This window comes from Crocodylus siamensis, chromosome 6 (genome assembly GCF_052110815.1).
Source record: "Crocodylus siamensis isolate JL-2025a chromosome 6, ASM5211081v1, whole genome shotgun sequence".
Classification (NCBI taxonomy): domain Eukaryota; kingdom Metazoa; phylum Chordata; order Crocodylia; family Crocodylidae; genus Crocodylus; species Crocodylus siamensis.
In genome coordinates this window covers 45299620-45319658 of record NC_143400.1, presented here as the reverse complement: position 1 = coordinate 45319658, position 20039 = coordinate 45299620, and the positions used below count along the sequence as shown (strand labels likewise).

Genomic DNA, 20039 nt, shown 5'->3' with positions numbered 1-20039 from the left:
TGTATAAACCCAGACCAATTCCAGGCTTCCTTCTTCCACTGAAGAAGATGATACCTACTGGGTGTATCAACTAAGAGAACTGCTTTTTTACATTAAGGGAACCTTTCCACTGGAGCTGCTCTGAACATTTATTTTTCTGCAGAAAATTTAAATGAAAACTAAACAGAAAAATGTATTTTTGATTATTATTTCAGGAAAAAGTCTTGTTTTTTTTATAATAAAGTTTTTTCCCCCTCCACTTTTCTGGTTTTCAGTTTCTAGATTAAAATTTTTCAGAATTTCAGCCACTTTTCACAAATATTTCTACTTAATTGGAGAAAAAGTGGTTTTCCATTGTAAAAATATTTTTCTAGAGGAAGTTTGGATTAGCTGTTGTCCCCACCAGTTCAGTAAACAGAAGCAATATCAACATCAATATGTAGAGTCAGAAGCTGAAGAAGCTTTTGAAAGGAATTGGTCACCCAACTGCCATTGAAACTCCATTGATCTGAGCTCTTTCTCTCACAGATTAATTTTGAAAATGTCAGCCATAGAGTTAGAGCGGACCAAAACCCAGAATAGGTATCAGTGAGAAATCCTGACACTGAAATACTTAACAAGACATCAGAATGAAAAGACCAAAAGCATTTTGAAGTTCTGCATTGTTGAAACAATTTGACACTTTCCATATAAAATTTAGGATTGGCATCTTCCCAAGAAACATTTTGATTTCAACAAAGTTGCATCATTCAACTGAAAACTGTACAATACATTCCTTTTTTAAAAAAATGACAGGTTTATGAACAGCTTTATGGCAATGCTCTGCATTTCTTTGTGTTTATCTCTCAAGTCTCTGACTGTTAGTCAGACTGAGAACTGGGTGGTGTCCATCATAAAATCTTTCAGACTGGATTGCCTATGGCTGTCATAACTTAGCATCACTCTGCTGCAGCCTTCAGCTCAGGATCTCTAGATGTTGGCAAACTGGTATCACCAGTGGCACCTTTGGGCCAGCTTACCAGCAAGTATAGTTTGCTCTGGCCTTGTCCACAACTCTTTACATTCCCTGGGGAAACAGAGCTTTTCCTCTCCCAGCCATATAGTTTCTTTCCCAATTAAGTCCTTCTCATCAGAATACCTTGATATTGAAAGTGCAGCAGATGACTTATTTACGGTCTTCTGTAGGGTCATACCTTTGTATGACAGTAGTATATAGGCTCACTGCCCTTCAATGCAAATGTGACAGGTGGGTGGGATGACAAGTCCCGCCCCCTTAGTCCCACCCTTTTCCCATGTACGGTGCGTGATGTCACCAGCCCTGCCCCTGACCCCAGTCACGTGGTGCGTGACATCAGCAACTTCACTCCCACCCCCACCCCCCAGTCACGTGGTGTGTGATACCACCACCACATGGTCCATGACATCAGAAGGACAGCCCATGCAGACCCTCAAAGCCCAACCCCTTATGCTGCAAGAACTTGATCAAAGATGTGGAAGTATTCTACAGCCCACAACACCTTTTGCTACATCAATGTGTTACCAGAGTTTATAAAGAGCTACAACCATGGTTTTCACAGAACTATCTGCACCAGGCCTGTTGACATGAGCTTCTCGAACTCTCCACGGGTGTGGAAAGCCATGTATGGGGACTATTTCAAAATAAAACCAGCAGCACCCCTGTTCAGAAAAGGACACCACGTGAGGGTGTCTAGGACCAAAGGGAGGTTTGAAAAAAGGTTATGAACAAACATTCACTGATGCGATTTTCATAGTGGATGAAGTCCTTAGACGTGTGCAGATGCCTATGTACTGCCTAAAAGATTATGAAGAAGAGCCTATCGAGGGTTCTTTCTACCCTGAAGAACTACAACAAATGAGCCCCAAACAGGACAGAGTTTACAGGGTTGAAAAAGTTGTAGCAATGAAAGGAAAGGGAAGAAAGAAACGGTTGTTGGTGAAATGGTTGGGGTGGCCGTCTAAATTTGACAGCTGGGTGGAAGCCTCCCAAGTTTGTAATGTATAGGGGTACCTCAGTGAGAAGGCCGAGATGTGTGATGGCGACTTTTGCATCACTTTGCCCAGCAATGCTTTGCACCAGCATTTTTCCGCAGAACACCAGCTCGAGCTTTACCATACAACTGGTTAAACCTCTGGATCTGCTGGGGAACTGGGAGATAGGGTTAGCAGAAATACAATACCTGCACAGCTGGAACAACATCAACGAAGACACCCCTTTCAAAATCATTTCTGGGACTTAAAAAGTGGGGTACATCCTGCCTCGGGGGTATTATACAACCATCACAGAGTTACTGGATCTTATGAGCAATACAATTACCACCAATGCTGCTCTGCCCGAATTAGTTATACACTATGACCAAGCAATCGGAAAAGTGAGACTTAAATCCAAAGATAACTCTTATGGTTTTTATACGCACGGTGAGCTAGTCTATATGTTGGGAATGCTACCCAGGGTTTCTGTTAAAAAAAACACCCTTCCCAGCTTGTATTACCAGTGGGTTCAATTCACTGTATGTCTACACAGACATTGTGGAACATCAGCTTGTTGGGGAGTTTTTGGTTCCTTTGCTATGTTGTGTCCCTGTCCATGCGAGCAACAATGAATTTGTCACCATCACATATGACAACCCGCATTATGTCCCCGTCAGTCAGCACCACATCGACACAATCAGCATTGAAATAAAGACGGATCAGAACAAACATGTCTCATTTTGCTTTGGTAAGGTGATCGTTAAGCTTCACCTACACCCCCGGAAGACTTTGAGATTTTAAAATAAGTAAAAGTACACCAGTGACGGTAAAAAAGTATGGGGACCCTAATTTGTACAGAAATTATTATGAAGCCCAGGCTGGGTATAATCTTCTCAGATATCAGGGCATGCTTGTGATGTATGGGGCTGGTGTGGGAGGCATATTTCGCAACCTCTTTAGAAAGCCGTTCCACTTTTGAGAAGGGTTCTGGAGATTATTAAGCCCCAAGCTAAAAATGCCATGCAAAATACAGCCACAATGTGATTGGTCATGTCTCCCGAGCTGTCCTAGATAAGGTGGTCAAGCTAGCAAAGCAGCAGGAGTCTGGCCTCATGCATATTCAAAGAAAGAGCCTTAAAAGAAAGAGGGATACACCAGACTCCAGACATGCAGGACCTCCTCAACCCCTTAAAAAGAAGAGGGTGAGTTGATGGGGCAGCCAGACACAAAAAACCAAGAAGCAGCCTGGGAGAAAGAAGGGGCGCTCTCCTGGAGGTAACAGAAATACTTTTTAACTGCCATGGCCTTTGTTCACCATGGGTCTGAAGAATGTGCCAAACCAGAATTGGATGTGTTTCAAATAGCTCCTACGCAGACCTGAATTGAGAAAAGCCTGTATGTTGAGATCCCCTACTCTCGGCTATTACCGAGTCCAGCCCCCTTGACTTTTTCACTGGCCAGATATTCCACTGATGTAAATCTATGTTACTCCCTCCCCTATCCCACTCTTCCTCTCCCAAAATCCTTGCTTAGACCAGGTTGAAATCTGATCCAAACATTCAATGGCTTTCTAAGAAAGCGATGTGCTTAATGGGTCAGAGCTGGTGGGAGCTCAGAAAGTCTAGTTCATGACAAGTTGTGAAATATGAAACTGTGATTATGCAGTAGAACTTGGGTTTTTCTTTGGAGAGTTTGGTTTTCCACTCTTCTGTCAAGATGAGGTTTGTAAAGATTATCAGGGAGTATGGAACTGGTGCAAACAGTTGCATGTGACCACGGAGGTGCTATCACCCAGCTAATAAACTTCTGAGTTCTTCTGAATTGAATCAACATGGCTACAATATCTCTAACAAAATTATTAAATGAATTTTATGAAAAATGTATAGGTTGCTTCTAGAAAAATCAATCTATTGAGTTACTAACTTGTCATGTACATGAATTCTGCCAGAGAAAAGTAATTATGCCAGAAGAGATCTAAACATCCTATTTTAGGAAGGCTCCTCTGCGTACTGAAATTACCAAAATATTTCATTTCCATCTTTCTTCCCCCCAAAGGGAAATAGAATTGAGACAGCAACAACATGAAATGATCTGATGGAAACAATGTTCTAAAGGAAAACAGAGTGCGTGCTTCTGTTGTGCATCTTTTGCAAAATCTTTTTATTTTTCTTCCTGGCTATATTTTATCTCCATGAGATCTTGATGGTAAATGGCATCTCAACAAAATGAATGGGAATTTAGCTCTCTCTCCTCTTCCAAAATATTGTTCTCTCCCTGTCATTGAGCTGAAAGATGGGGTTGAAAAGACCCAGCAGAAGGTTCTTGTTTGCACATCAGGATTTTAGTGGCACTTCTTTTGAGGTCACAGTTAATTCTTGCAGGGTTGTATTTTTTTTTTGGCATGTAGCATCCTCATCCCCAGGCCCTTGGATAATGACTGCAGACTAGTGAGGCATTTCCAAATTAGTTCCCTGGAGGTAGAAGAATTGATTATGTCCTATAGATGTTATCTGTGTTAGTGGAAGTCAGGTTACTATGTTATCCCCATCCAGAGCAGACGCTAAGATCTGCTATGGAGGAAGTGCAGCTTTCTTATCTAGTCTTAAACAGCTGCATCCTAAAGGTGGTGCTTATGGTGAGGCGCAAAGAATTATCTAGCTAGAGAGGAGAGTGGAAAGCACAGATATATCAGTGGAGCAGGTAGAGACTGTATGTATTTCCATGGATAGACGGATGCAGAGAGAAGGATGCAGGCAAGAGGAATGTGGAAGAAGGTGGCATGACTGCATAACAGTGTTTATAAGGAATAGGCAGAGAGAGCCCTTTAGCTGGTGCTGTGGACCATGCTGTATTCTGGCAGACACCAACACCTTGCTGGCCTGAGTCACAGTTCTGACTTATGCAGAGAAGGCATGGCAAAGGCCAGGCATGCTTGCCTGTGTCCTTCTGAAAAGTGAGTATGAGAGTCCCAGAGCTCTGCTCATGGTTTTGTAATTCTGGGATGTGGCCTCACCCTCCACTACCTCCTTGCCTTTAATCATGGAAAATTCCCCCTTTGGTTTGGAGTGAGAACATGGTCAAGTATTTTTAGAGAGATAGGGTCTAAGCTGGGTTCTACCTTAAAGGAAGGACAGAAATTTGAAGAAATCAGGGGTGGTCTTCTGCACAGAATACATGGTAGTGTTGCACTTGATAGAATAGCTTTCTCATTGCCATGGTCATGAAAAGGGGAAGGATGGAAGACCTGGTAGTCAGGACACTTTCATCTCTCCTACCTCACAGAATGGATATGGACCCATCTGGGATTGATAGAATGTGTTATATTATATTATGTGTTATGTGAAATGTGTTATATTACACACACACACACACACACACACACACACACACACACTGGTGGAACAGAGAGAGAACATGAAAGGGACTATATACAGTAGAAGATGCTGTGTGCGGGAGAGATAAATGGGCATGTTGGAAGGAAAGAGAGAGAGATAGAGAGAGAGTGTAAGTAGAGAAGTGTGAATGGAGAACAAAATGTTGGGATATCAGGTCATAGTTTCATAGTTTCATAGTAGCTAGAGTCGGAAGGGACCTAGGTAGATCATCTAGTCCGACCCCCTGCCTTGGCAGGAAGGAGCACCGGGGTCAGATGACCCCGGCAAGGTGCTCATCTAACTTCCTTTTAAAAATCCCCAGGCTAGGAGCCTGCACCACTTCCCCTGGAAGCCGGTTCCAGGCCCTAGCCGCCCTGACTGTGAAGTAGCGTCTCCTAATATCTAATCTAAACTTACCCTCCGCCAGCTTGTGACCGTTATTCCTGGTCACTCCTGGCAGCGCACGGGGGAACAGGGACTCCCCCAATACCTGCTGAGGTCCTCTCATTGAGTGATAGAATAGAATAATAGAAACATAGAACCATAAGGGACCTGTAAGATATTCAAGGCTGGTCCCCTGCTCTGGGCAGGAAGTTATTGGGCTCAGATGAGCTCAACAAGGTGCCTTTCCAGACTTGTCTTGAACACCTCCAAGGAGGGTGACTGCACCACCTCTGCTAGGAGTGTGTTCCAGATTCTGGTGACCCTTACAAAGAAGATGTTTTTCCTTATGTTCAAGGAACTTACCTTCTATTAGTTTATGCCCATTGGTCTCGTCCTCCCTAGAGGTGCCCTTCTCAATATTTGCTCTCCTTGTTCTTGATGCTCCCCTCATTGTACTTGTAGGCAGCTATCAGGTTACCTCTTAGCCTTCTCTTACTCAGACTGAACAGGCCCAGTTCTTAGAGTCTCTCCTCATGAGGCCTGTCCTCCATGCCTTTAACCATGTGGGTGGCCCTTCTTTGTACCCTCTTGAGCTTATCCACATCCTTCTTGAAGAGTGGTGAACAGAACTGGCCAAAGCACTACAGTCACCAACACCAAATAGAGAGGAGGGAGTATCTCCCTGGATCTATTGGCCACATATTGGCTGATGCACACCAGAGTTTTATTTGCCCTTCTGGCAGCCTCATTGCACTATTGGCTCATATTCATCTTTCAGTAGATTGTGACCTCCAGGTCTCCTTCAGATGCTGTGCCAGCCAGTGGACCACCACCCACTGTATAGTTGTGGTGAGGGTTCTTCCTACACAGATGAAGGACCTTGCATGTCTCCCTGTTAAACCTCACTTGATTTAATTTCACCCACAAATCCAGTCTGTCAAGGTCATCCTGGATCTTTGCACTATCGTCTGGTGTGCCCACATTTCCCCACAGCTAGGTATCATCCATAAACTTAATTATTGAGTTTTCCCACCCTCACAACCAAGTTGTTAATGAATATATAAAACAGCATGGGTCCAAGCACTCAACCGTGGGGGGACACCACTGGAGATGGCCCTCCAGGATGAGGCCATCCCATTGATCACCACTCTCTGGGAGTGGCCTCTAAGCCAGTTGTCACAGTTGTCACCCGTCTCACTGAAGTTTATGTACAATAATGTAAGTGGGTGAGTGAGAGGGAAAGAGGGCTGGGGGTGGGAAATATGGACTAGAATAAATGTATATAGCCATATATATGGGCATAGGGAGAGAAAGTAAGATATACACATGTGTGTTGGTGGAGTATGTTCCACCTCAGATTTTGAGAAGGAAAGATGATTCCATAGCACTTTACATGAAGTAAGGCAGCATCTCATGTCCTTCTCTATCATCTCATTCTAACAGGGCTACTGTCTCCTCCTGTCCCTCAGGTGATCCCAAAGCCAGGTGAGCTGGAGATGGAGAACGACACCACTAGGGTGACAGAGTTTGTTCTTCTGGGCTTCCCAATTGGGCACAAGGAGGAGATCTTGCTCTCTGCCATGCTGCTGGCCATGTACATCCTGACCTTGGCTGGGAATTTGGTCATCCTGGGCATCGTCCCCACCAGCAGACAGCTCCACACCCCAATGTACTACTTTCTTTGCAACCTTTCTGTGCTGAACATCTTCTTCACCTCTGTCATCATTCCACAGTTCATCAGCAACCTCCTCTTGGGGGATAAAACCATTTCCTTTGCTGCCTGTATGACTCAGTCCTACTTCTACTTCTTCCTGGGCACAGTAGAGTACTTCCTCTTGACCTCCATGGCCTATAACGAATACGGACCCATATGCAACCCCCTGTGCTATCACACACTCATGAACGGCAGGGTCTGCACCCAGATGGTTCTGGGCTGTTGGATGGGGGGCTTCCTGTCTGTACTCTTTCCAATCATTTTCATCTCCAGGTTGCCCTATTGCCAGTCCAATGCCATCGACCATTTCTTTTGTGATTCTGGACCTCTGCTGGAGCTGTCCTGCTCTGACACTTGCATGATTGAACTGACGGACTTCCTACTGTCATCCATTGTCATCCTCTGCTCATTAGTCCTAACAATCATCTCCTATGCCTACATCATCTCCACCATCCTGCGCATCCCCACTTTCATGGGACGAAGGAAGGCTTTCAACACTTGTTCCTCCCACCTGACCATCATTTCAATATCCTGTGGCATCACCATCTTCATCTATGTCACCCCTTCCCAGAAGGGGACCCTGGGCTTCCAGAAGATACCTGCTGTGCTGACAACCATTGTGTGCCCATTTCTGAACCCCTTCATCTTTACTTTAAGGAATGACACAGTAAAAGGGGCCTTGAAGCAGTGTTTTGTCCAGCTGAAGGATGTGGTTGTTCACAGGGTGTTGCAATGCCAGCAAGGGAGCACTGCAGTCAGGAAGGCTCTTCGTGGGAAGCTCTAGAGCTCTTGTCCCAACCCAGCTGGACAGTGGGACCTAATTGTATTGGAAAGATTTTCAAGAGCAACATTTTTTTTTAGATGAGGCAGGTAAAAACATCATATCCTGCAATGTCTATTCCCACTAAATGACAATTTTCATGAATTAAAAAAATCTTCTTAGTATTGCTAAGAACTTGATCAAAGATTTTGGGCTGTATGAAGAAGAACTTGTTTCAGGTTAATCGAAAGCAAAATATGTATTGGCCGTCATTTATAACAGTTTCAGTATTTGCTTTCTGAAAGAAAAATTACTAAATTGTCAAAAATAAAATGTAAATGTCAGGTTTCTTTTTATGTTTTCTTTTTTAAAAATGTCCTTGATCAAAAGCATCAATTCCTGAGCAGCCCCATAATGCTTCTTCCAAGCTACATAACTGAAATATACTAATTACCTTGAAAAAATGTAACACCACCAACAACCGCCATTTCTTTTATCCCTTTCCCATACCTTTGTTTAGTTTTTTTTTAAAGACAGATATAACTTCTAAGTTAAGAGAGCAAATGTTCCACCCACCAGGAATACTTCTTTGGTGTTTAGTTTGAAAATTTCCCAAAATTGCATATTTCAGGTGAAAACAGTTTTGACAAAATATATCAACATTAGGTCAAAGAAACTGTGAGGGGGAAAAACAAAATCAGGTTCCAACATGCTTTTTCTTTAAGCATTCTAAACGGACAAAATTTAATTATAAATATGGTGCATGTTTTCAAACATAGGGGAATTTAATGCTTACAAGGCTGTCATGGAATGTGGTGGATTTTCATTATTCCAACCATTTATCGTATAATTTGGCCAGATGGAGAATATGTTTGATTCAGATGGGTAATTTCTATGCTCATGTGTAAAATATATTTTTGTTCAAGGGCTCATTTTGGCTCAATTTTAATTTGATTTTGCTTAATTCTTTTTCATAGACCTTCATTTATGGACAATGAGGGGCAAGCAAATAATATTTTCTCACTTCTTATATAACACAGAGCATTATTTTACCAAAGTATTTCTTTGTTTTCATGTGAAAAGAGAGTGAGGAAATAAACTCCAGATTAGCTTTACTCAAATCACAACATATTTTGCATTTCCTCATTTGCTCTGCATTTCCTCAGGTTTATCATACAATTCTTAGAGTGTCTTTCAGACTGAGAACTGGGCTGTGCCTATCATAATCCTCTCAGACTGGATTGCCTACTGCTCTCATAAATCAGCATCACTCTACTGGAGTCTTTGGCTCAGAGCTCTACCTATTGGTAAACTCTTATCAACCCAGTGGCACCTATGGGCCAGTTCACCAGCTGGTGCAGTTCCTAGAACAAGGGCAGTCAATTATTTCAGGCAGAAGGGCTGCTTACCAAGTTTTGGCAATTTTTCAAGGGCCACAAGGTTACCCCTGCCTCTTGACGGGTGCCCCACCCCCTGGTTGCCATTTTGGGGCTGGAAGTCTCACCCCTAGCCCCTGACCTTTGTCACCAGAAGTCCCTCCTCATGCCCCACCCATAGGTACTGCTTTTAGCAAGGGTTTGCCATCTTGCAGCAGAAAAATACCAAATTATATTCTAAAAATCAAACATTTACTGCAGCATTCATTAATTTGATTTCAAAAAATATTTTTGGCCTGATTTACATGATTTGTGTAGTCTACATACAGGTGATTGCACAATACCTTAAAATTAAGTCTTACTCTTGTATATTGTAGGGGGAGCGTGGGTGGGTGGGTATAGGTTTGTGGGTGGGCGGGGGAGGGTGTGGATGTGTGTGGGGGCTTGTGGGGAGTGTGGGTATGTGTGTATGTGGGGTGGGGGAGTGGTGGGGTGGGTGTGTGGATATGTAGCATGGGGGTGGGGTTTGTGGGGGGTTGTGAGTGTGTCAGGGGAGGGTAGCTGGGGAGGGTTGTGGCATGTGTAGAGGGGGAGGATTCTTCCACAGCCACCCCCATGGCAGGCAGAGCCCTCCTCAGCTCTTCTCCAAGACTGGGCTCTGTGCTGCTCCTGGCCCCAGGGCACTGGGTGGCCCTGTGCTCCCACCTGTAGACACTTCCCCCACATCTGCCACCACTGCCCTTCTGCCACTTCCATTTCCTCCCCCCAGCTAGCTGTTTTGGCATCATATCCCAGCTACACAGCTGAGATTGCAGGGTGCAGCAGGAGCTGGATAGGCCTGTCCAGCACTGCACAGGGTCAGCTGAGAATTGCAGGGGCCAGGCCAGCTCCTGCTGCATCCTACGGTTCAGCACTTCAGCCAGGAACCATGTGGTGACAGAGTGACTGGTGGGGAATGGAGGGGAATGGTGGCAGTGGTAGGGCAAATGGCCATGGCAGGTGGGGGAAGGGGCAGCAAGCAGGCGCATGCAGAGTGCAGCAACAGCTGGGCAGGAGCACAGGGCCACTGTGGTGTGCCAGAGCCAGAGCCAGAGCCAGTGAGGCCCAGAATGGGGCAGTGGGAGCCCAGGGTGTGGTCTGGTAGGGCTCTATGGAGCCAGATTGGGCTGCATCAGCAGAGAGAGTGGGAGACAGCCTGGCTCCAGAGCCCTGCCATCCCAGCCCCATGCTCCTGCCACCCCACTCTGGGCCCCTGCTGGCCCTGGCTCCAGTGCACCACATGGACTCTGCACTTCTGCTGAGCTCCATGTGCCCACTCACTGCCCCTTCCCCTCACTTTCAGCACCTCCCTGTGGCTGCCACCCTTCCACTCCACATCCCTGCCCCCTACTGGCTGTTCTGGTATCATGTGGCTGGGACCACAGCAGCTGGATCAGACTGACTATGAGGGCTGGGACAATCACTTACAGTCTTCCCCTGCCTCCTCCCTTCTCTTCTTCTCTGAATTTCCCTCTGGCATAGGGAGGCAGGAAAATCCACAGGTGCTGAGGCCAGAACCCTTGGCTTGGCACAGGTCTTTTAGGTGCTGCCGGAGGAGGGGGAGAGGGAAGCGGGGGGGGGGGGTCTGGCAGGCCTTGCTTCTGCAGTCACTTGATCCTGCTGGCAGCTTCCCCTGTACTACTGTCCCTGGCTTCTGTCAATTTGACAGGCAGCCAGGAGCAGCTAAATATTAATTTTCTAATTTTTTTAGGTGCCCTGTGGGCCGGATAAAATGTAATATGGCCTGGTGGGCTGGATGCAGCCCACAGGCTGTATTTTGCCTGCCCCTGTCCTAGAGCATAGTCCATAACTACCTACACATTCGGGGGAATAACATCTTTTTCTCCATCATTCATAGGGTTGGTTTCACAGTTAAGTCCCTCCATTAAAAAGTACCTTAATGTTGAATGTGAAGCAGTTGACTTATTTATGGTCTTCTGTAGGTTCATACCTTTGTATGACCAACTCCTGGGTTATATAACTGCCCAGTTGGGGTTTGGGGCTGCTGTATTTAATGACACTGTATGTCAAGGTTTCACTGAATTTGAATGGCTTTTGTGTATAAGCTCCCACCCAAAGCCAGTTGAAAGCACTGGTCTCAAAGTCTCACAACCTCTTCAGATCAGCCCTCCTGCTTCCAGATGACAGACAGTTCTCTGAGTTCTGGACACACATCTGGAGCTGGAGGTGTTTTTGTTTCTAGATCTATGGAGGCAGATATTCCACTGACATCTGTCTATCTGTGTTACTCTCCTCCACTCCCATACTCTTCCTCTTGCCAAGTCCTTGCTTAGATCAGTTGGAAATCTGATCCAAACATTTAATGGTTTTCTAGCAAGGGATGTGCCTAAAGGGACAGAACAGGTGGGAGCTCAGAATACCTAATCCATGAGAAGTTCTGAAATAGGAAAATGTGGTCATGTAGTAGAACCTGGGGTTTTTACAGAGTTTGGTTTTACTTTCCCCTGTGAAAATGATGTTTTTAATGTATATCAAAGTGTACAGAACTGGCTGACACAGCTGAATGGGACCACAGAAGTGTTATCACCCAGTTAAGAAAATTCTGAGTTTCACTGTATTCTGAATGGAAACAACATGGCTACAATATCACTGATAAAATCAAGAAATACATTTTTCAAAAATTGTACAGATCACTTCTGGAAAATGAATTCATCAAGATAAAATCCAAAAATTTGAAACTTTAATTTCGCTGTTATAGTATAACTTGCCATACACATTAATTCTGCCACAAAAAAATAACTATGCCAGAACAGATCCTATTTCAGGAAGGCTCCCTTGCATATCGACCTGATTAAAAGATTTAATTCCCATCTTTCTTTCCTCCAAAATGAAATGGAATTGAGACAGCAACAACATGAAATTATCTGATGGAAACAATGTTCTAAAGGAAAACAGAGTGAGTGCTTCTATTGTGCATCTTTTGCCAAATGCTTTTGTTTTTCTCCCGTGCTATATTTCATCTCCATGAGACCTTGAGATGACATTGCATCCCAACTTCCAATAAAGGAATGGGAATTTGGATATCTGCACTGTTCTACAATCTCATGCTCTCTCTTGCATTCAGCTGAAAGATGGGGGGCAGGGGTGAGGAGGGTAAAAAGAAGTGGGGTGAAAAGACCCAGGAGGAGGTTATTGTTTGTACATCTGGATATTTTTGTCATGGCTCTTGAGGTTGCTGTTAATTTTTTATTTTTTTGTGGGTCTTTTTTGGCATGTAGCATCCTTATACCCCAAGTCCTTGGATAATGACTGCAGACTGGTGAGGCACTTCCAAATTAGTTCCCTGGAGACAGCAGAATTCATTATGTCCTGTAAATGTTAGCTGTGTTAATGGAAGTCAGGTTACTATGTTATCACCATTCTAAGCAGATGCTAAGATCTGCTATGGAGAATGTACAGCTTTCTTAGCTAGTCTTTAACAGCTGCATGCTAAAACTGGTGCTTATGGTGAGGAGAAAAGAATGACCCAGCTCGAGAATAGAGTGGAAAGCGCAGATAGTCCAATGGAGCAGGTAGAGACAACCTATTTCCATGGGTAGATGGATTCTGCAGAGAGAAGAATGCAGGCAAGGGAAATATGGAAGTAGGGTTGTATAACTGGGTTACAGTGTTAATAAGGAATGGACAGAGAGAGCCCTTTACCTTGTGCTATGGACCGCTCTGTATTCCAGCAAACACCCAACACCTTTCTGGCCTGAGTCACAGTCCCAACTTACATGGAAAAGTCATGGCGAAGGTCAGGTGTGCTTGCGTGTGTCCACCTGCAAAGTGAGTATGAGAGTTCTGGAGCTCTGGTCATGCGTTTGTAATGCTGGGATCTTGGTCTCACCCTCCACCACCTCCTTGCATTTAATCACAGAAAAATTCCTCTTTGGGTTGGAGTGGGAACATGGTCTAGTGTTTTCAGAGAGATAGGGTCTAAGGCTGGGTGCTGCCTTAAAGGGGTGGTCTGCACTGAAGACATGGTAGAAATGCACTTTATAGAATCACTTTCTTATTCACGGAAGGTTCATGAAATGGGGAAGGATGGATAATCTGGTGGTCAGGACACCTGGTTGGAACTATGGAGACCTTGGTTCATTTCTCCTATCTAGCACAATGGATATCAGAGAATCATAGAAAGTTAGGTTGGAAGAGACATCAGGAGGTCATCTAGGCCAAGCCCCTGCTCAGAGGAGGGACCACCCCAACTAGATAATCTCAGCCAAAACTTTGTCTAGCTGGGTCTTGAAAACCTCCAAGGTTGAAGCTTCCATCACCTCCTGGGTAGCCTATACCAGTGTTTTACTACCTTCTAGTGAGAAAATTCTTCCTAATATCTTACCTAAACTTCCCTTGCTGCAACTTGAGATCATTTCTCCTTGTTCTGTCATATGCCACTACAGAGAAAGGTCCAGCTCCATCCTCTTTTACCCTCCTTCAGGTAGTTGAAGGCTGCTATTAAGTCCTCTCTCAGTCTCCTCTTGTCTAGACTAAATAAGCCCAGTTCCCTCAGTCTTTCCTCATATCGACACATCTGGCACTGATACAGAGACAAAGAATCACGTGGTCTGTTATTAGATGTGTGTAGTGGAGGGAAAGTGGGAGAACATTAAAGGGACTTATGCAGTAGTAGATGCTGTGTTTGGGATATAGATAGATGATGGGCATGTTGCTAGAAGAGAGAGTGAGAATGCAAAGAGAGAACTGTGAATAGAGAAAGAAATGTTGGGGTGTCAGGTACCCTCACTGAACAAGAGAAGTTTATGCATAGTGATGGAAGAGAGTGAGAGAGTGTGAAAGAGGGGAGTGGGTGGGAAGTATGTTCTAGAAAAAATGGATATATCAGTATGTATGAGCATAAGCAGAGAAAGTTAAGAGACTGCCTGTGTATTGAGGGATTATGTGCCACATCAGATTTTGAGAAGGAAAGATGATTCCATAGCGCTTAACATGAAATAAGGCAGCATGTCATGAGCTTCTCATTCATCTCATCCTCACAGGGCTACTGTCTCCTCCTGCCTCTCTGGTGATGCCACAGCCAAGTGAGCTGGAAATGGAGAATAACTCCACTAGGGTGACAGAGTTTGTTCTTCTGGGCTTCCCAATTGGGCACAAGGCGGAGATCCTGCTCTCTTCCATGCTGCTGGCCATGTACATCCTGACCTTGACTGGGAACTTGGTCATCCTGGGCATCGTCCCCACCAGCAGACAGCTCCACACCCCAATGTACTACTTCCTTTGCAACCTTTCTGTGCTGGACATCTTTTTCACCTCCGTCATCATTCCACAGTTCATCAGCAACCTCCTCTCAGGCAATAAAACCATTTCCTTTGCTGGCTGCATGACTCAGTCCTACATCTACTTCTTCCTGGGCACAGTTGAGTACTTTCTCTTGACCTCCATGTCCTATGACAGATATGCTGCTATATGCAACCCCCTGCGCTATCACACACTCATGAATGGCTGGGTCTGTACCCAGATGGTGCTGGGCTGTTGGATGGGGGGCTTCCTGTCTGTCCTTTTTCCAACCATCTTGATCTCCAGGTTGCCCTATTGTCGGTCCAATGTCATCGACCATTTCTTTTGTGATTCTGGTCCCTTGCTGGAGCTGTCCTGCTCTGACACTCGCATGATTGAACTGATGGATTTCCTACTGTCATCCATTGTCATCCTCTGCTCTTTAATCCTAACAATCATCTCCTATGCCTACATCATCTCCACCATCCTGCGCATCCCCACTTCCATGGGACGAAGGAAGGCTTTCAACACTTGTTCCTCCCACCTGACCATCATTTCAATATCCTGTGGCATCACCATCTTCATCTATGTCACCCCTTCCCAGAAGGGGACCCTGGGCTTCCAAAAGATACCTGCTGTGCTGACAACCATTGTGTGCCCATTTCTGAACCCCTTCATCTTTACTTTAAGGAACGACACAGTAAAAGGGGCCTTGAAGCAGTGTTTTGTCCAGCTGAAGGATGTGGTTGTTCACAGGGTGTTGCAATGCCAGCGAGGCAGCACTGCAGTCAGGAAGGCTCTTCGTGGGAAGCTCTAGAGCTCTTGTCCCAACCCAGCTGCACAGCGGGACCTAATTGTACGTGCAAGATTTTGAAGGGTAAGAAAGGCTTTTAAATGAGTCAGTTAGAAAACACTGCATCTTACAATGGCTATTCCCAGTAAATGGGAATTTTAATGACAGAAAAAAATTGGGGTTTATGAAGGAGAACGTTTCAGGTTAATGGAAAGCAAATTATGTATTGGCTGTAGTTTAGAACATTTTCAGCTTATGCTTTCTGAAAGGGAAATCACAAAATTGACAAAATCATAATGTAAATGTCATGTTTCTTTTTTGTTTTTCCTTTTAATTTCTTTGGGCAAAAGCATCAATTCCTTACTGGGTTCACAATGTGTCCTCGAAACTACACAATTCTGAACTATTCTAATTACCATAAAAATATAACACCATCGACAACTGCCATTTTTCTCATTCCTTTCCCCTTCCTTCGTTTGGTATTCTTGAAAGACAGAGAACAGTTCTAATTTGAGAGAGCAAAATATTCCACCCACCAAGAATACTTTCTTGGTCCTCAATTTGGAACCCCCCCATATTGCATATTTCAGGTAAAAACAGTTTTGACAAAATCTATGATCATCATCAAGAAATGGTGGTGGTGGTTGGGTGGGGGATGAAATTAGGCTCCAACATGCCTTCTATTGAAGCATTCTGGATAGACAAAATAAATTTAGAAATAAAGACCACGTTTTAAAAATGAGGGATATTAATGTTTGTAGCAAGGCAGCTTTGGAATATGGTGGTTTATCATTTTTCATGCCCTTTAATATATAATTTGACATCCATCTACAACAAAGTGCTCTTTTCGTCCTGTCATGCATGCATGACTGGACTGGGGAAATCTCTCCCAAGGGATGTTTTTGAGCAAAGAATTCAGGGAGATTTAAAGGAACGTGAGGTGTTGGAAAGAACAAGTCAGATATATTCCAGCAAAAATGTTCTGGAAGGCATTTCCAACCTCAAAAGTGGCTCAATCAGTTTTTAAATGTGTAGGAATGAGATGAAGGCCATGAATGGGCTAGCTTATCCCATGTTTGTTTTACTCAGTCAATCATTAATATTAAATGCTTCACTACTATGGGGATTTTACTGGCCAAAGTTGGAGACAGGGCATCTGGCCAGATGGAAGGTATGTTTGATTCACATAGGTAATTCCTATGCTCATGTATAAAATATGTTTTTGTTCAGGGGTTCAGTTTTGCTCAACTGTAGTTTAATTTTGCTAACTTCTTTTTCACAGGCTTCAGTTTATGGACAATGAGATGGAATTAGATACTCTCCAGTCACTTTCTGCATAACACGGACCATTACTTTACCCTAAGTGTTCCTTTTCTTTCCTGTGATAAGAGCGTGAGGTGATTAAGCTCCAAATTAGTCTTATTCCAGTCACAACATATTTGAAATACATTTACCATGCCCTCCTTGTTTATGTTCCTTCTTAGTTTAAAGATCCCTCATCTTTTCAGTCTACTGAGATTTTGTATTGTTCCCTGAACTTTCTCTATTCTACATAATTATTCATGGGCTATATTGACAAGTCCTTCTTACAGTATACCAAAGGGCCAGTTTCTGGTAGGACTTACACTCATTGCTGCTTGTGTGTGGAGAACTGAGGATGGTGTAAAAATGCAGTTGTACAATGTATACAGATGTCATGCCAAAAGGTCTGACAGCATTGTGTGTAGTCCGAATTCCAGGATAACATAACCCCTGGAATTTCATCCGCTTATGACAGTCAGTGCCTTCTGTATTCAGCCTATTATTTTGTATTAGATTGAAGCATATCTTCCACAAAGACAGTTAGTCATGCCTATGAAGTACATCAGTTACAACTAAAATGGGTCTGATTTGCCTTCCACAGATCACTAAATACTTTCCAACTGTTCATCATCTTTTTATTTTTCAAACTTTTATGTCAGTAGTGATATTTTTGGGAGGTGTTGATAAGCCCTTCCTACAGTATTCCAAAGGGGCAACTTGTGGTAGGACACCTTCTACTTACCTTATCTCATTATAGCCGATTGGATAGAGAGCTGGGCTTTCGCGGCATGGTGTATAAATCTCCTTGTAGATTACAGACCCAAATATTTCAATCAAGAAGGTATGATTAAAATCTAGAACCCATATTCCGCTAGGACATGGGCCACAGCACTTTCTAGAAAGGCCATCTGCCATTTGACCTCCATATTTAGGTTCTCAAATTGGGCCCTGAGCCCTCAATTTTCTGCAGGTGCTTGAAACAAATCACATAAAACATGGCCATGTTTAAAATATGGATGTAAAAAGAAATAATATGAACTACCTAAAGGTCCTCTTTGTTATTCTGAAATGCCTCCTAGTGGCTAAACTGTAAAGTAACTGTAATGCTTTTGTTTGCTTGTTCTTTTTAAAAATCCTACTTCTATTTCGCATCCAAGGGCAGTAAAAACCTGGAACAGGTTACACATAGAGGTTGCGTATGAAGCTTTGGCTGGGATGATCTAGTTGGGGATGGGTCTTGCTTTGAGCAGGGGTTTGGCTACATGACATGCCGAAGTCCCTTCCAACCCCCATTTCCTATGATTCTATGATCTTCAATAAACATTGTTTCTGGGTCTCATCACATTTTTGGATTTTGGTTCATATCTGTTTCGGTCAGAGGCATTGAAAATAATTTTATTTTAAGAGTAATTGACTGGAATGCTATGATCTGCATAATAGAAACCTAATGATTCACTCGGCTTACACCAATCTCTCAGTGTGTCCAGGCAGGAGCCCACTGTGTAAACCCAGACCAATCCCAGGCTTCCCTCTTTCACTGAAGAAGACAATAACCTACTGCTCATATCAACTCTTTTGGAGTAAGGGAGTCTTTCCACTGGAGTTGCTCTGAATGTTTCTTTTTTATGCAGAAAATTTCAATGAAAAATAAACAGACAAATGTATTTTTGATTATCATTTCAGCAAAAGGCTTTTGTTTTAATAATAAAGAATCCACCCCCCCATTTTCTGTTTTTTACTTTAATAGATGAACATTTTCCAGAATTTTGACCACTTTTCTCAAATATTTCTACTTAATCAGGGGATAATGGTTTTCCACTGTAAAAATATTTCTGTAGAGGAATTTTGGATTAGCTGTTGTCCCCACCAATTCAGTAAGGAGAAGCATTAGCAACATCAATGTGTAGAGTCTGAAGCTGAAGTTTTCAGAAGGAATTAGTCATGCAACTACTCCTGGAACTCCATTGGTTTGAGCTCTTTCTCTCTCACAGATTATTTTGAAAATGTCAGCCATAGAGTTAAAGCGGACCAAAACCCAGAATAGGTATCAGAGAGAATTCCTGACATTTAAATATTTAACTAGGCACCAGAATGAAAAGACCAATAACATTATAAATTCCTCATTGTTGAAACAATATGACACTTTCCTGTATAAAATATTTAAAGTTGATGTCTTCCCAAGAACCACTCTGATTTCAAAAATTGCATCATTCAGCTGAAAATGGTACAATCCATTTATTTATTTAAAAATGATAGGTTTATCCAGTGCTTTATAGAGATGTTCTGCATTTTTTTCAGATTTACCGCAATTTTCTGAGTATCATTCAGGCAAAGAATTGGGGTGTATCCATCAGTCTCTCTCAGACTGGATAGTCTATTGTTGTCAAAACTCAGGATTACTCTATTGGAGCCCTTGGCTCAGATCTCTAGATGATGGTAAAGTGGTATCACCCCAGTGGCACTTTTGGGCCAGCTCACTAGCAGGTACAGTTTGCTTGGGCTTTGTCCACAACTCTTTAGATTCTCTGCGGAATCAGATCTTTTCCTCCCACAGCCATAGGATTTCTTTCTCACTCAAGTCCCTCCTACCAAAATAATTGATGCTGAATGTTCAGCAGTTGACTTACTTATGGTCTTCTGTAGGGTCAAACAAAGGACCAAGCCCTGGCTTATATAGCTGCCTGATTGGGCTTTGGGGCTGGTGTTTTCAATGACACTGGATATCAAGGTTTCACTGAATTTTAATTGGTTTGGGTATAGTCCCCCACCCAAGGCCATTTGAAAACATTGGTGTCAAAGTCATAACTTGTTCCGATCAGTCCTTCTGTTTCCATAGGATGGACAGATGTCTGACTGTCATACATACCTTGAGCTAGGGTATTATTTTTTCCAGACCTGTGGGGCCAGATATACTACTGTATGTATTTCTGTGGGTAGGTTGATGCTGCAGAGAGAAGAATGCAGGCAAGAGGGATGTGGAAGAAGGGTGGCACAACTGTCTAACAGTGTTTCTAAGGAATGGACAGAAAGAGCCCTTTGGCTGGTGCTGTGGACCATGCTGTATTCTGTCAGACACCAACACCTTGCT

General features: G+C 43.5%; 2 protein-coding genes across 2 annotated transcripts; both read left to right on the top strand.

Moving 5' to 3' along the window:
* Window positions 1–7222: 7222 nt before the first annotated feature.
* LOC149862554 (olfactory receptor 6J1-like) lies at window positions 7223–8224 on the top strand. The gene has a single exon (XM_090053995.1). It carries the CDS (start codon window positions 7223–7225, stop codon window positions 8222–8224), a length of 1002 nt encoding a protein of 333 aa, XP_089910121.1.
* Window positions 8225–14671: 6447 nt separating this feature from the next.
* LOC149862553 (olfactory receptor 6J1-like) lies at window positions 14672–15673 on the top strand. Its single transcript, XM_090053993.1, has one exon. It carries the CDS (start codon window positions 14672–14674, stop codon window positions 15671–15673), a length of 1002 nt encoding a protein of 333 aa, XP_089910119.1.
* Window positions 15674–20039: the final 4366 nt, after the last annotated feature.

Coding starts and splice junctions, on each gene's coding strand:
- LOC149862553 (XM_090053993.1), top strand. CDS start 14,672: ATGGAGAATAACTCCACTAGGGTGACAGAGTTTGTTCTTCTGGGCTTC.
- LOC149862554 (XM_090053995.1), top strand. CDS start 7,223: ATGGAGAACGACACCACTAGGGTGACAGAGTTTGTTCTTCTGGGCTTC.